The sequence below is a fragment of the Penaeus japonicus genome, unplaced genomic scaffold, assembly GCF_977035675.1.
Source record: "Penaeus japonicus unplaced genomic scaffold, GWHDUDI00000001_assembly GWHDUDI00000001, whole genome shotgun sequence".
Lineage (NCBI taxonomy): Eukaryota > Metazoa > Arthropoda > Malacostraca > Decapoda > Penaeidae > Penaeus > Penaeus japonicus.
The window spans coordinates 46701458-46713957 of NW_028234403.1; the positions used below are offsets into that span (position 1 = coordinate 46701458).

Consider the following 12500-nt stretch of genomic DNA (forward strand, 5'->3'; position numbering starts at 1 on the left):
GGGGGGATACAAATTAAGTGAAGTAAGGTTATTTTGACTATAAGTGCATTTTCACACAATAATTATCCAAAAAAAAAATTATTCTACAAATATGTGGATTCTATCAATACCACTAATTTGAGCTTAAATGTGTTCGGTGCAAAATGATAATAAAGTACAAGCAGTACAACATCAACACTAGTGACAAGACAGAACAGGACTCAGACAGGCTAACTGTTGGAGCCCAAAGCCTTTGCACAGTTTGTCAGGCTAGGCTAGGTTAAGTCAGCCCAGATGAGGTTAGGATAAGTAAAGTTGCTGACGAGAAAAATAAATAAGAAATGTTCTTGTCCGCTTGTTTTTGTGATTTGATCTTTCATTTTTAGTAGAAATCACCTTTAACTTAGATAAACAAATGATTTCCATTAAACATAAAGGTCGAAATAAAGAACCATAGAAAAACTTATGTTTCTGTACCTGGAGGGAGTATTGTGTGAAAATGTAACTTTACCTTGTTTTCTTCCAAAGTACGCGGGCATCACAATTGAGTCGCCCCACACAGCTTTCTTTAAGCAAGTTTTCACATTTGTTGTCCTAGATGCATTCATGCCTCCCAATTCTCAGGCTGATATTGAAGGGCTTGCCCAGGATATAATGTGTTAGATTTAACTCCTTCTTTTGAATTTTTTATTGATATTCTAAGCTTTTCAAACACACCAGTTCAGCTGCGAAATAAAACTCTGAAGAATATTGAGTTATAACAAGTGTTGTATATGAAGCAAAGTAACAACACAGTAATTATTTCAAAATATACAGCTAGATTTTATTTTATTTTATTTTTCAAGCATGTGATGCAATGACTTTAATATCTTAGCAATTGTGTCCCTCATTCTTGATTAAGAATATACAATGGGTATTAGTGCAACCAATCCATGCCACCTTGCTCTCACCATGGTTCATAGTTGTTTTACATTTATGTTTCTAAGGACCATATTTTGCAACTGATTTGTTACTTTTTGTGGTGTGGTTTATAAAGATTTGAAAATAAAATGATAAATGAAAAAAAAGACTAATTGAAGTTAGCACAGTTAGTCGGCAGACTTATTATTTTTGTTGTTATATCAGTTTTACATCATTTATAGAAGGTCAAATGAATTAATTAAAGTTAGCATGATGTATCAAAGCAGGCCTGAAAGTCAGTTGTGAACAGCAATTACTGTTGCCTCAGTGCCATAACAGTGATTTGGCTAAAAGGTTAGCTAGCAGCCCCCAAGGAAACTCTGGTTGGATAGAGCCTGGACTAGTACCATATTTGATGGTAAAACCCTGGGGTATATTGTCAATGTACATGCTATAACAATACAGTAAATACAATGTCTTTATAATATGTCTACTGCCTCCAAACTGCTTCAGTAGCTGAGCTTTGTGAAGCACTGAACAATAAGCAACATGAAACTGTTTGTACTTGTAATTGGCATGTTGTTTTAAGTGTAGTTTTCATTGGTTATCATCTCTGGATGAATTGAACTTCAAGAAACTGAATTTTCCAATAGATAACTCTTTTCGAAATAAGTACACATCAGTTCAAATGAGTTGATATGAGCATTGTTTCTATATTGAATATCTTGTGTATTTTCATTTTGCAACAAATATAAAAAATGAAAGTTTTCTGAAATTTATCAATATACTAATTCCATATACTGTTCGTCATATACTAAAGCCGAAAAGGACTTGAATTTCATCATACTACCTGTAAATTCCATAACTATAATTTGACTTTATTTTCTATATGGAGATATTTAAACCCTAATATCAAATAAATTTGAACAGTCTCATTGATTTGCTTTTCATTCTGCGTGGTCATGTTACAGTTACACTTTGTAACAAATATTTTGATAGTTTATTATTTGTAGTTGAAGCTAAATAACAAACTCTTAACCCATTGCAGAAGGGATAAATTTGCTTGCCCAGCCTCCAAGATAAGTTTTATTTTAAAGAGAGACTGCTTGAAGCATTATAATTTGAATATTCCCACTCTCTTTCAGTCATTCATTGAAAAACTAGAGCGTTTTTTGTTTTGTTTTTTTGTGTGTTTTATTGAGTTTAGAGACTTATATATGCCATATGACAGGCTCTACCAGTGCTGCAGTAGATTATAATTGTAGTATATTATCCATATTAGCCCATTATTTTCTTTATACTCAGTGTGATAGAAGTATTGCTGTTTTATGGGAGGACAAAAGGCAACTATATTTTTTTCGTATTTTTGTGCTGTCATGAACGAATACAAAACATATAACCACCTACAATAAATATAACAAGAAAAGGTAGGGAAGAGGAATGAAACCTGTGCTTGTGACTGTGAGTGCCACAGTGAAAGGCATCCATATTGGCACAGGAGTACATTTTAGACACTGGGTATGGATTGAGTCACCTTCCTCTTCCCGTTCTGACTGCACATCCTTCATCGGCGGTACTTTTGAGCAAGAGTTCGTCAACTTAGTGTGTGCCATTGCTCTATAAAGATAGTGCTTGCTAGAGACCGTGGATGGGTGCCATTCAAGGCTCTCTCTCCTGCTGGTGCTAGGAAAAAGTGGTGCCATCTAGGTTTTGGACGTTAAGCTAGCACGGTATTACGGTAATTATAGTAATTATGACTGCAGTAGCCATCATCGCTCATTCTTTTTTCATAGCAAAATAAAATAGCACAGTGATCCAAAATCCCCGAATGTCATGTACGTCAGGACGCCCGTCGTCAGGCCAAAGCTTCTACGTCATGTATGTCATGACACCCGTCCTCAGTGGGTTAATTATCATGTATAAGGTATTGATGATGCTCAGTTAAGATTTGATGGCTGTATACCTTACACAACACTTTTGGGCAAATAGAAAAAGATTTTTGAGGAGCCAATACTTAAACGTTTTAGCAGTCTTTCTCAAATTTTCAGGCAGAATTTTTATATTGCATAACTTTTTATTAATCCAGTGGGGACAGGTGTCATGGTATACATTGGCCTGAAGACTGGCCTCACAGTCGCCTCACAGTTCTTTATGTTATCTTCATTGGGGCTGTTTATTTTTTTGTATTTGTTTATGAAAGTGCATAGATATGAAAAAATAGTTGCTTTTTGTCCACCCATAAAATTGTAACACTTCTATCCCACTGAGCATAAAGACTATATTGAGCTGATATGGATCCTATTTTAGTCTACTATAACATTGATAAAGCTTGTCAGCTAGTACATATAAATCTCACAGTATAATAAAATACAAAAAAATGATGAACACAAAAATCACTATAATAACCAAATGAAAGAGAGAACTATAAGTTGCAGTATATAAAGTGAAGCACCCTTGCTTTGAAGTAAAAGCCACACAGGGTGCTGCGTATTTAGGTCCAGGCAAAGCTATCCCATTCTGCAATGGGCTCAATGCAATCAAGTCTAATGCAGCGTTTTACAATTAAATTGTATATCTCAGAGAGAGTGACATGAGTGTATAAATGGCCAAGATATTACTATTATACTACTACTTGATTCAAATTTTTCTTTTTTTACATAAAAGGTAGAACGAGATCAATAAATAAATTGAAGATGCAAAGATTAACATTATAGTAATTATCAGTCAGTTGAAGTTCAGAGGTAGCTAGTGATACATGATATCATTGAATGACTACCATACGACAGTGTGGAATCCAGAGGTAGCTTTTAATACATTATTTTATTGATTTCCATACTACAATGATTAATCTTGAATGATAGGCTTTTTTTATGTATAATTCTTATTGGTTTTGCTTTTAGTTTCAGGAAATTTTATGATGAGAAAACAACCCAAAAATCAGTTAATAAGTTTTGTAAAGAAAGGAGCAGCTGCCATTTTCATTGCTGAAGTAGGGGCTTTTGGAGCCTGTTACTATTTTTACCATCGTATGAACACAGATAGAGGTAAGTGTGGGAGAGTTTTATATATATTTCAGATTATGCATATCTCTCTCTCTCTCTCTCTCTCTCTCTCTCTCTCTCTCTCTCTCTCTCTCTCTCTCTCTCTCTCTCTCTCTCTCTCCTCTCCTCTCTCTCTCTCTCTCTCTCTCTCTCTCTCTCTCTCTCTCTCTCTCTCTCTCTCTCTCTCTCTCTCTCTCTCTCTCTCTCTCTCTCTCTCTCTCTCTCTCTCTCTCTCTCTCTCTCTCTCTCTCTCTCAAACAACATATACTCCTCCATTATGCAGACTGAAAGACTAAACTACAGTAATTACTTTTCTAATCATAGTCATGGGCATACCCACTATAAGTCTCACAATATGACAAGACACAAAAAAGTGGTGAAGGTTTTCAGTAATCTAACATATAATGAGCTAGAGTTGTGGGGCAAAGCTTGAGTCTCCCTCATCCCATCAAACCTATTACATAGGCCCATCCGCAATGGGTTATTAATAAATTATGATGTTACCAATGTATAAGTTGTTTTGTATTCCAAATAAAGATGTTATGTATAGGATTTTATATAAGGATTTTGAACTGAAATAGTAGAATGTCAGTAGATGAGTGGATAAGTTAATGAATGAAAAAATATGGGATTATGTAACGAAGTGAATGCTTTGATATGTATGAAGTACTTTGGCCTACCTGGGAGAGTCAACTTTGTTATTAAGTTGGTGTTGTTATTTAATCATTTATTTGAATGAATTAAATGAATTGAAATTATTTATCTTACTGAGTGTAGAATTATTGTATCACCTACAACAACTTTACTTCTTCCAGATTTCAGATATTATATGAAGAATAATTACAACTTCGCACTTGAATGTAAGTAGTGGAAACTCTGCATTGATTTTTTACTCCAAAACTTTGACAGTGCTCTTTGATTAGTAAAGATTGTGTCCAAAAAGTATTTTCGTTTTCATTTCACAACTTCCAGTATTTTTAGCAGCTAAGCTCAAGAATCAAAGTAAAATAGTTTTACAAAATTTGTTACAGAAATTTATGAACCATAAGGTAAATGAGCGTCTATATTGTCTCCTTTGACAGTAAGGATTACAATAACTCTCAATTGTTTCTCTAGCTTTTTACACACTTGGAGAGTATATGAACAAGACTGACCAGACACGCAAGATCGACGAAGTCATCTGGAATAGACAGTACCCTATCATTTTGGAGAAGCAAGAAGAATTGTCTAGCAAAAAGTAAAACCAGGACCAGCAAAATATCAGGAAGTTGTGCAAGGTGAGAATTACGTGGAAGAGTTCAGTTCAAACCCTTTCTCTAAGTTTACTTAGCCATTTTGAAATCTTTCTATATAGCCTATTATTTCATGATCAGAAATTTTTATTTGTGTGTATGGGGGGAGGGATGCGTGTGTAATTAATTTTAATTCATTTTGAATTCATTTTAAATTCATTTCCATATTATGGTGATGTCTTGTTTTGGTTATTATTATTGAGTCTTTATGATGCTTTGCCAGAAATATTTATAAACATTAATAGTAATTTGTCATAAACCCAGATTTATTTTTAAATGTTGTTTTTGTGCATTACCTTGCATAGCTGGGCCTCAGGATTCTCATGTTTAAGTGGAGTTGACTTAATCTTGATTGTCTTTTATGTGAATTGATTTGTTATGAAATTTCATATTAGTATTGGTAGAAAACTTCTATATTAGATTTTAAATGGGAGAGAAAGAGTAATATTGACCCTTGATGGGACTGCTTCTACCAAAATTTGAAAGGAAAACACCAGTCTTAATAGCTAAATGTTCAATGAGAAAGATTTTTATAGACCAATTTAACATGAGTATAGTAAGGTAAGTCATAATAAGACTTGATTATATTGAGTTTAAGATTATCCTTCAGCAAGTCTGCAATTTTCACACCATTTAATTTTCTGCTTATTTCTCACATAATCACATTGATCCACATAGATGAATGTACAAATAGATTTTCTTATGTTGGCATACTTTTAGTCCTTGTAATAGATTTCAAAGACAAACATGTGTCCAAAATAAGATTGTGGTTCCTCTGGTACCAGCTTCTCAGTTGTCAATTCCAGCTTTTTTCCCCACCTTTTCCCCATAACAGAAAACTGTAAAAGACTGTTAATTCTCTGGCTTTACTAACTAATATATACTTGCAAATTATGAATACATTTATGCCTTTGAACAGTGAACCATGTAAACATTACCAATATAATAGATGTTATAAGATTCCTTGAAATTGATGTGGAATCCTGATTACAAACACTTTAACAAGTAACCCATTGTTTTTTGTTTATGTTGAGAACATTTTGGCAAGTTTCTTTTTCATAGCACCCTATGAAAACCATCTTCCTTAGGAAACTGTTCAAATTACAAAACTAAAAGTTGATGCACCAGAGAGTAATTATGAAATAATGGTTTGTTATGAAGGACCAAAGATGGATTCTATTGCTTTTATCTTTTACTTGCCTACAAATACTGATTACATGTCTATGTAATAGGCTTCAATTGCACTTCTGCATATTGAAATCATAAATAGTCATTACTGATATCTCCTTCTTGTTAGTTATTTTGATGTTTGTTGTAAGGAGTAAACCAAGATGGAAAGAGGTAGGCATTTAGTGTAAAAGTTATAATTGAAATATTAGATTGTGGTATGACAGCGGAAATCAAGCTTCATGATGTGACACTTTTAATCAGTACATATTTTTTGTTATGTAAAGGAGTTTGAATATTAGTATTGCAAGTATACACTTATGGATTCATCTCCTGATTAGGTTCTTAAGGCCTATACACAAACACATCATCATATACACAGATGCAGTAGCCTATACACAATTAAGGAATTTAAGGATATTTTATAGGTATGATCTTTTCATGCTTAGTATGTGAATAATATACAAAAATGTATCCAAATAGAAATGTATTTGTATTTAGATTTTGCCTTTCAACCTATATTGAAAAACTGGACATGCACAGTGCACATGGTATTTACACATTTTACGCATGTGCTTGCACTTAAAGTTAGTTTTCATACTGAACACCGACTCTCACCTTTTCTATCTGCAGTCCTGTTGATTGATGGGAAAGACACTTTGATAGAATAAAATGCAATCTGTTGTCATATTCAAGCAGCAATAAAATTCTGTACCCCTTTTGGTCAGTTCAACTTTCATGTTTATAATGATGAAGTCAAGAGAACCTTCACAAAATTAATGATAAATTGATAAAGATATTCCAATAATGGTGATAAAATGGAGTTTCTTTGATTTGGTTATTTTTTGTTTTTTTCCATTTTAAAAGTATTATTTCCCAAAAAAGAAATTCACACGAGTTGATTTTAAATATGCTGTCTTGGGTACGATTGCAGAACTGGTAGCCATGGCAACAACGAAGGTTTTGTTCTACCTTAGTGGATTCACCATGGCGGGGTATTTTCTCATGAAGCTTGTTGAACGTGATCCTGAGACACTGCGCAAGGTCAGGTTATTTAGCTTTTATTATTTTATTTTTAAGGGTATGCTCTGCCCTTTTTTGGGTTGATAGTTACATTTGACATTATCAGAACATGATTAAAATAAATGCAGGTTGCTAGCCTAACTAGATGTGTTGTGCATGTTTTGTTTTTCTTACAAATTGTGGCGGTCTTTTATTTGTAATGGTAAGTGTGAAAAAATACAACAATTAATATCTATAATCATGTATAGTTACCATATGTCTGGAGTTGCATTTTGCTTGCTTGAAAGGTTTGGTTTTGGTATTGAAGTATTGTTTTTAGTTTTGATACTGAATGTAGCATAAGGGTAATCTGCATTTGAATTTAAATTGATAACCAAACAAGATATTTTTAAATAAACATTTTTATTTATACATTTTATATATGAGTACTATTGGTGTTTGTAAGTGTCTTCCTTTTATGCTGTTTTTCTTTTATTTGTAGTTGTTTATTTTATGTTTAATGAGATCCATATGTTGCTGGGATTCGGTGATTTGAAAAGTGAAAACGTGAGATGGGTCATGTAATTTGACATTTTTTATTTAATTTAAAACTTACAATGGCATCATTTCTGCAGATACACATGCACACAAAAAATCACATGCACACACTTACACATGCAAACTCACTCATTTGCTTGCTTTCTCTTGTCTGTCTCTTGTCTGTCCCCTCTTCTCTTCTCTTCTCTTCTCTCCTCTCCTCTCCTCTCCTCTCCTCTCCTCTCCTCTCCTCTCCTCTCCTCTCCTCTCCTCTCCTCTCTCTCCTCTCTTTCCTCTCCTCTCTCTTTTCTCCTCTCCTTCTCTTCTCTTCTCTTCTCTTCTCTTCTCTTCTCTTCTCTTTTCTCCTCTCCTCTCCTCTTCTCTTCTCTTCTCTTCTCTTCTCTTCTCTTCTCTTCTCTCTTCTCTTCTCTCCTCTTCTCTTCTCTTCTCTTTTCTCCTCTCCTCTCCTCTCCTCTTCTCTTCTCTTCTCTCCTCTTCTCTTCTCTCCTCTTCTCTCTTCTCTTCTCTTCTCTCTCTCTCTTCTCTTCTCTTCTCTTTTCTCTCCTTCTCTTCTCTTTCTCTTCTCTTCTCTTCTCTTCTCTTCTCTTCTCTTCTCTTCTCTTCTCTTCTCTTCTCTCCTCTCCTTCTCTCCTCTCCTTCTCTTCTCTTCTCTTCTCTCCTTCTCTTCTCTTCTCTCCTTCTCTTCTCTTCTCTCCTTCTCTTCTCTTCTCTCCTTCTCTTCTCTTCTCTTCTCTTCTCTTCTCTTCTCTTCTCTCCTTCTCTTCTCTTCTCTCCTTCTCTTCTCTTCTCTCCTTCTCTTCTCTTCTCTCCTTCTCTTCTCTTCTCTCCTTCTCTTCTCTTCTCTCCTTCTCTTCTCTTCTCTTCTCTTCTCTCCTTCTCTTCTCTTCTCTCCTTCTCTTCTCTTCTCTCCTTCTCTTCTCTTCTCTCCTTCTCTTCTCTTCTCTCCTTCTCTTCTCTTCTCTCCTTCTCTTCTCTTCTCTCCTTCTCTTCTCTTCTCTCCTTCTCTTCTCCCCTTCCCTTCCCTTCCCTTCCCTTCCCTTCCCTAAACAATACACGCAACATACACACACTCAATCATATTTATACAGATGTAATTTGAGAGTCAAGGTGTTTAGGAATATGTGGGAGTTTTGTCTAAAAGTATATTAGATTCATCTTACTCAGTTTGATAATATGAACTGTCTGCATTTTAAAAGATGGTGAGGGGCACTTAGTATTTTTCCATGTCATTACATTTGACTAATTAACTTGTGATTAATTAAAATATGACTTAAAAGTTGAAAGATGATTACTTTTGTGTAGAAATGTCTTCTTAAGTATAGGAGTTTTCTCACCTTTTCTTATGATTTTAGTGTTATTAAATGATATCATTTATTGTCTGGAACTAATTATTTTTTTTCCTTTTATTCAGATGAATATTTAATTGTTTTGTTTTCTGATTATCAGGAGTTACCAGAGAGATACCAGGAGGACTATCATAACGCTGCTAAACAGCGTACCGCACAATTTATGACTGTACTCAAGAATGCAGCAGAGGGTGATGATCCAGCCACAGCTTCCAGAAAACTTCGTGAACAGCTAGAAAGGGAAGCCCAGAAGAATTTGCCGGCACCCACAAAGTCATCTTGAGTTTTTTGTGTAGATAATTTATGTAGTGTGTATATTATTTAGATAAAACAAAGTTAATACTTGTCGCTAGGAGTAGTGTGGTTTCCTGGTATTTTGGGGGATAGATACTAAATTATCAAAAGTTAGCATCATGAATGCATCAGTGGAGTCTGGCACCCAGGCCCAGATCCTGGAGAGAATGAAAAAGAGAACAGAGGAAATGGCGCAACGAGCTGAAGTGCGGAGGCAACAAAAGCAAGGCCAAGCTGCTATGTCTGAAAATGCGGACTACTTCCAGGAAACCTTTCAGAACATGAAGGATGACATTGAAAGGAAAGTCGATGATGCAGGAAACATAAAAAAGGCTCAACTGCTAGACTACTTTGATGAGTTGGTAAAGGATGTGCAGCAGATGCAAGATTTCTTAAACGAGTCAAACATGTTTTTGGCTTCATTCCAGGTTAAGAAGGCTCAGGAACATATTAAGACCTTGAATAACCTTGTTCATGCAAAGATTGATGAAATGCAACCAAAGAAAAAGTTTGGCTTTGGTAAGAAAAAGGCAGGTGGAGAGAAGAGCACAAAGGCCAAGGAAATAAAGAAAGATGGTGTAGACGGATGTTCCAAAGAGAAAAATACACTGGATGAAATCATAGAAAAGCAGTTCTTTGGTTTCAAAGACCAGTCAAACCAAACTCTGATAAAATCTGCCGAGGAACTTGACAACCGACAGCTGAACATCCAAAACCTAGATAACTGTAAGGTTATAGCCCTAGGAAACCCAAGTACTTTGCAAGTAGCCTCTCTCAAAAATTGTACAGTCATAGTTGGTCCAACATCAAGGTCAGCCTTCATTAAGGACTGTATCAACTGTAAGTTTATAATAGCTTGCCAGCAGCTGCGCATCCATGATACCAAAAATACTCAGTTTTACCTCCATGTGACTGGTGCGGCCATCATAGAAAACTGTCATGATGTCAAATTTGCACCGTACACTATCAACTATCCAGAGCTGAAAGAACATTACTGCAAGAGTGGCTTGGATTTGAAAACTAATTACTGGGACAAGATTGATGATTTCCACTGGCTCAATGAAAATGAAAAGTCTCCAAATTGGTCAGTCATCCCAGAAAAAGAAAGAATTGATAACTGGCTAAAATAAGACGGCACTACAAGGTGCACATTTATGATTCCGAGCCTCAGGATACTTTTAAGACTGTAAATAATAATAATAATAAAAAATATATATATAACAGGCCTTTACAGTTCTATGACTGGAAGAATTATGAAAATTATGATAAGCATACTCAAAAGCCTTAAAAAGGCTGTTTCACAAAGTGCAGTTAAGGCAAACATGGGGTATAATATTTATGATCACCATAAATTGAAAACTCCTTTTCTTCAGCTATAGACTATTTTCTGCACTAGATGTGTTTATGAGAGAGGGTTGCTTTATATCTCTCTTGGCACAGCATTGCTGTTTATAATGATTAAATAAAGCATACAGATCCTCATAGCAATAAGATTAATTTTTCACTTTCTACATGAAGCAAGACAATAACAATAAATATGGGTAAGGAAACAAACACTTTATAAAAAATGTAAAATATGGTAAAACACAATTTTTTAGGTAGCATTTATTTTGGCATATTAAAAAAAAAAAAAGTCAAAATTAAGCTATATTTGTTCCTATTTAATGAATACTGTTCCCAAACAATGAGACAAAACAGTTTATAAAATTTTTGAAGGGCAGACCCAACCCCCAAAAGCCTTCTCCAAGTCAGCAGCTACAGCTATGGTCACATGGTCTTGGTAGAGTCCGCCCACCACCTGAGAAGGATAGGGAGATATATGGTGAATAAATCAATAATGATAAATTTGCTTATAAAATTGTATTCTTTCTAACAGCTGTATTGGAACTCAATGTAGAAGTCGGTGTAAGAGCTTCATTCACCATCACTACTATCGACAACAAATATTTCTTCGCGGAGTTACAATAGTGCACTTTCAGAGCCACAGAATGTAGTAAATGCAGTTGAATAATCGCTTCATGTTAATGAAACAGATATAATGTATTCATGACTGCAAAATGTGAACCCTACAGAGTAATTTGGTGTGAGGAAATGGAAAACTAACCTGTATACCAAGTGGAAGACCATTTGGAGCGAGTCCCAGAGGCACTTGGGTAACAGGGAATCCCAGTGCATTGAAAATGGCAGCATAGGTGAAGTTCAAGGGTCGGAAGAGTGGTTCATTGTGGTAAGGTGCTAAAGTTGGATGGCTTGGGTACAGCAGCACTCCATTATCCCCCAATAGACGCTTTATTATAATAGAAGATTGTCAATAAATATATACCAATTCACATTGTGATTGAAAAATATAAATGTTTTCTCACTGAGGCTTTAATTGTTTTTATTTCAACATCATTATTTTCCTATAATAGTGTTAGTAGTGCTAAAAATGGTAATCAAAATAAAAACCTTTTTTGAAAATTCAAGCGAAAAGGTATGAAGACTAGGTTAGGTAGGCATGCTTCGTGACATCCCAGTCATGAATGGGTTAAGTAAAAAAAATATGACAAACAATGGATATGCATTTTGTCACTTAGAAGAAACCTATATTACCTACAGAACTTGAAAGGAAGGGAATAGAAAAGGAAATAAGAGGAAATATAATTAAAGTACAACCTGCACTCGCATCTGGAGCCTTTTCCACATAGTTTCCCCTTGAAGCTGTGCAGGAACTCTCTGAGAAACTTCCTTTCCTTGAAGCACTTTCTTCTGATCTCTCAAAAATTTGACCTCACCAGCAAATTTCTCCATTGCTGCTTGGGCTAGCAGAGGCATGGTGTGATGGGCACGACCTAGGATGAGCCTAGTTATCTCAGTCCATAAATTTATTTCTCCCTGCAATCAAAAGGAAGATAAAAATAACTTTTGATTCATGGATATCT

At 35.0% G+C, this 12500-nt stretch overlaps 2 protein-coding genes and 1 long non-coding RNA gene across 10 annotated transcripts in view; 2 read left to right on the forward strand and 1 right to left on the reverse strand.

Annotated features, from left to right (window-relative positions):
- The window catches only part of LOC122261526 (uncharacterized), a 5842-nt gene extending 710 nt beyond the window's left edge, over positions 1-5132 (forward strand). The window contains exons 2-3 of the long non-coding RNA XR_015191378.1: positions 4736-4780; positions 5037-5132. This is a non-coding gene — a long non-coding RNA (uncharacterized LOC122261526). The remainder of the gene's footprint in view (positions 1-4735; positions 4781-5036) is intronic.
- A 25-nt stretch (positions 5133-5157) lies between these two features.
- Positions 5158-11948, forward strand: LOC122261525 (tubulin-specific chaperone C). The gene is made up of 3 exons (XM_043029219.2): positions 5158-5197; positions 7314-7423; positions 9386-11948. The coding sequence occupies exon 3, from the start codon at positions 9699-9701 to the stop codon at positions 10707-10709; it is 1011 nt and encodes a 336-aa protein (XP_042885153.2). The 5' UTR covers positions 5158-5197; positions 7314-7423; positions 9386-9698; the 3' UTR covers positions 10710-11948.
- LOC122261524 (fatty-acid amide hydrolase 2-B) overlaps positions 11208-12500 on the reverse strand; it is a 15996-nt gene continuing 14703 nt past the window's right edge. For all 8 annotated transcript variants that reach the window (XM_086541767.1, XM_086541791.1, XM_086541773.1 and 5 more), the window contains exons 11-13: positions 12235-12453; positions 11684-11866; positions 11208-11377 (exon numbers count right to left, since the gene is read on the reverse strand). In XM_086541767.1, coding sequence (XP_086397893.1) covers positions 11279-11377; positions 11684-11866; positions 12235-12453 — 501 coding nt within the window. In that variant the 3' untranslated portion in view covers positions 11208-11278. The remainder of the gene's footprint in view (positions 11378-11683; positions 11867-12234; positions 12454-12500) is intronic.

Coding starts and splice junctions, on each gene's coding strand:
- LOC122261525 (XM_043029219.2), top strand. CDS start 9,699: ATGAATGCATCAGTGGAGTCTGGCACCCAGGCCCAGATCCTGGAGAGA.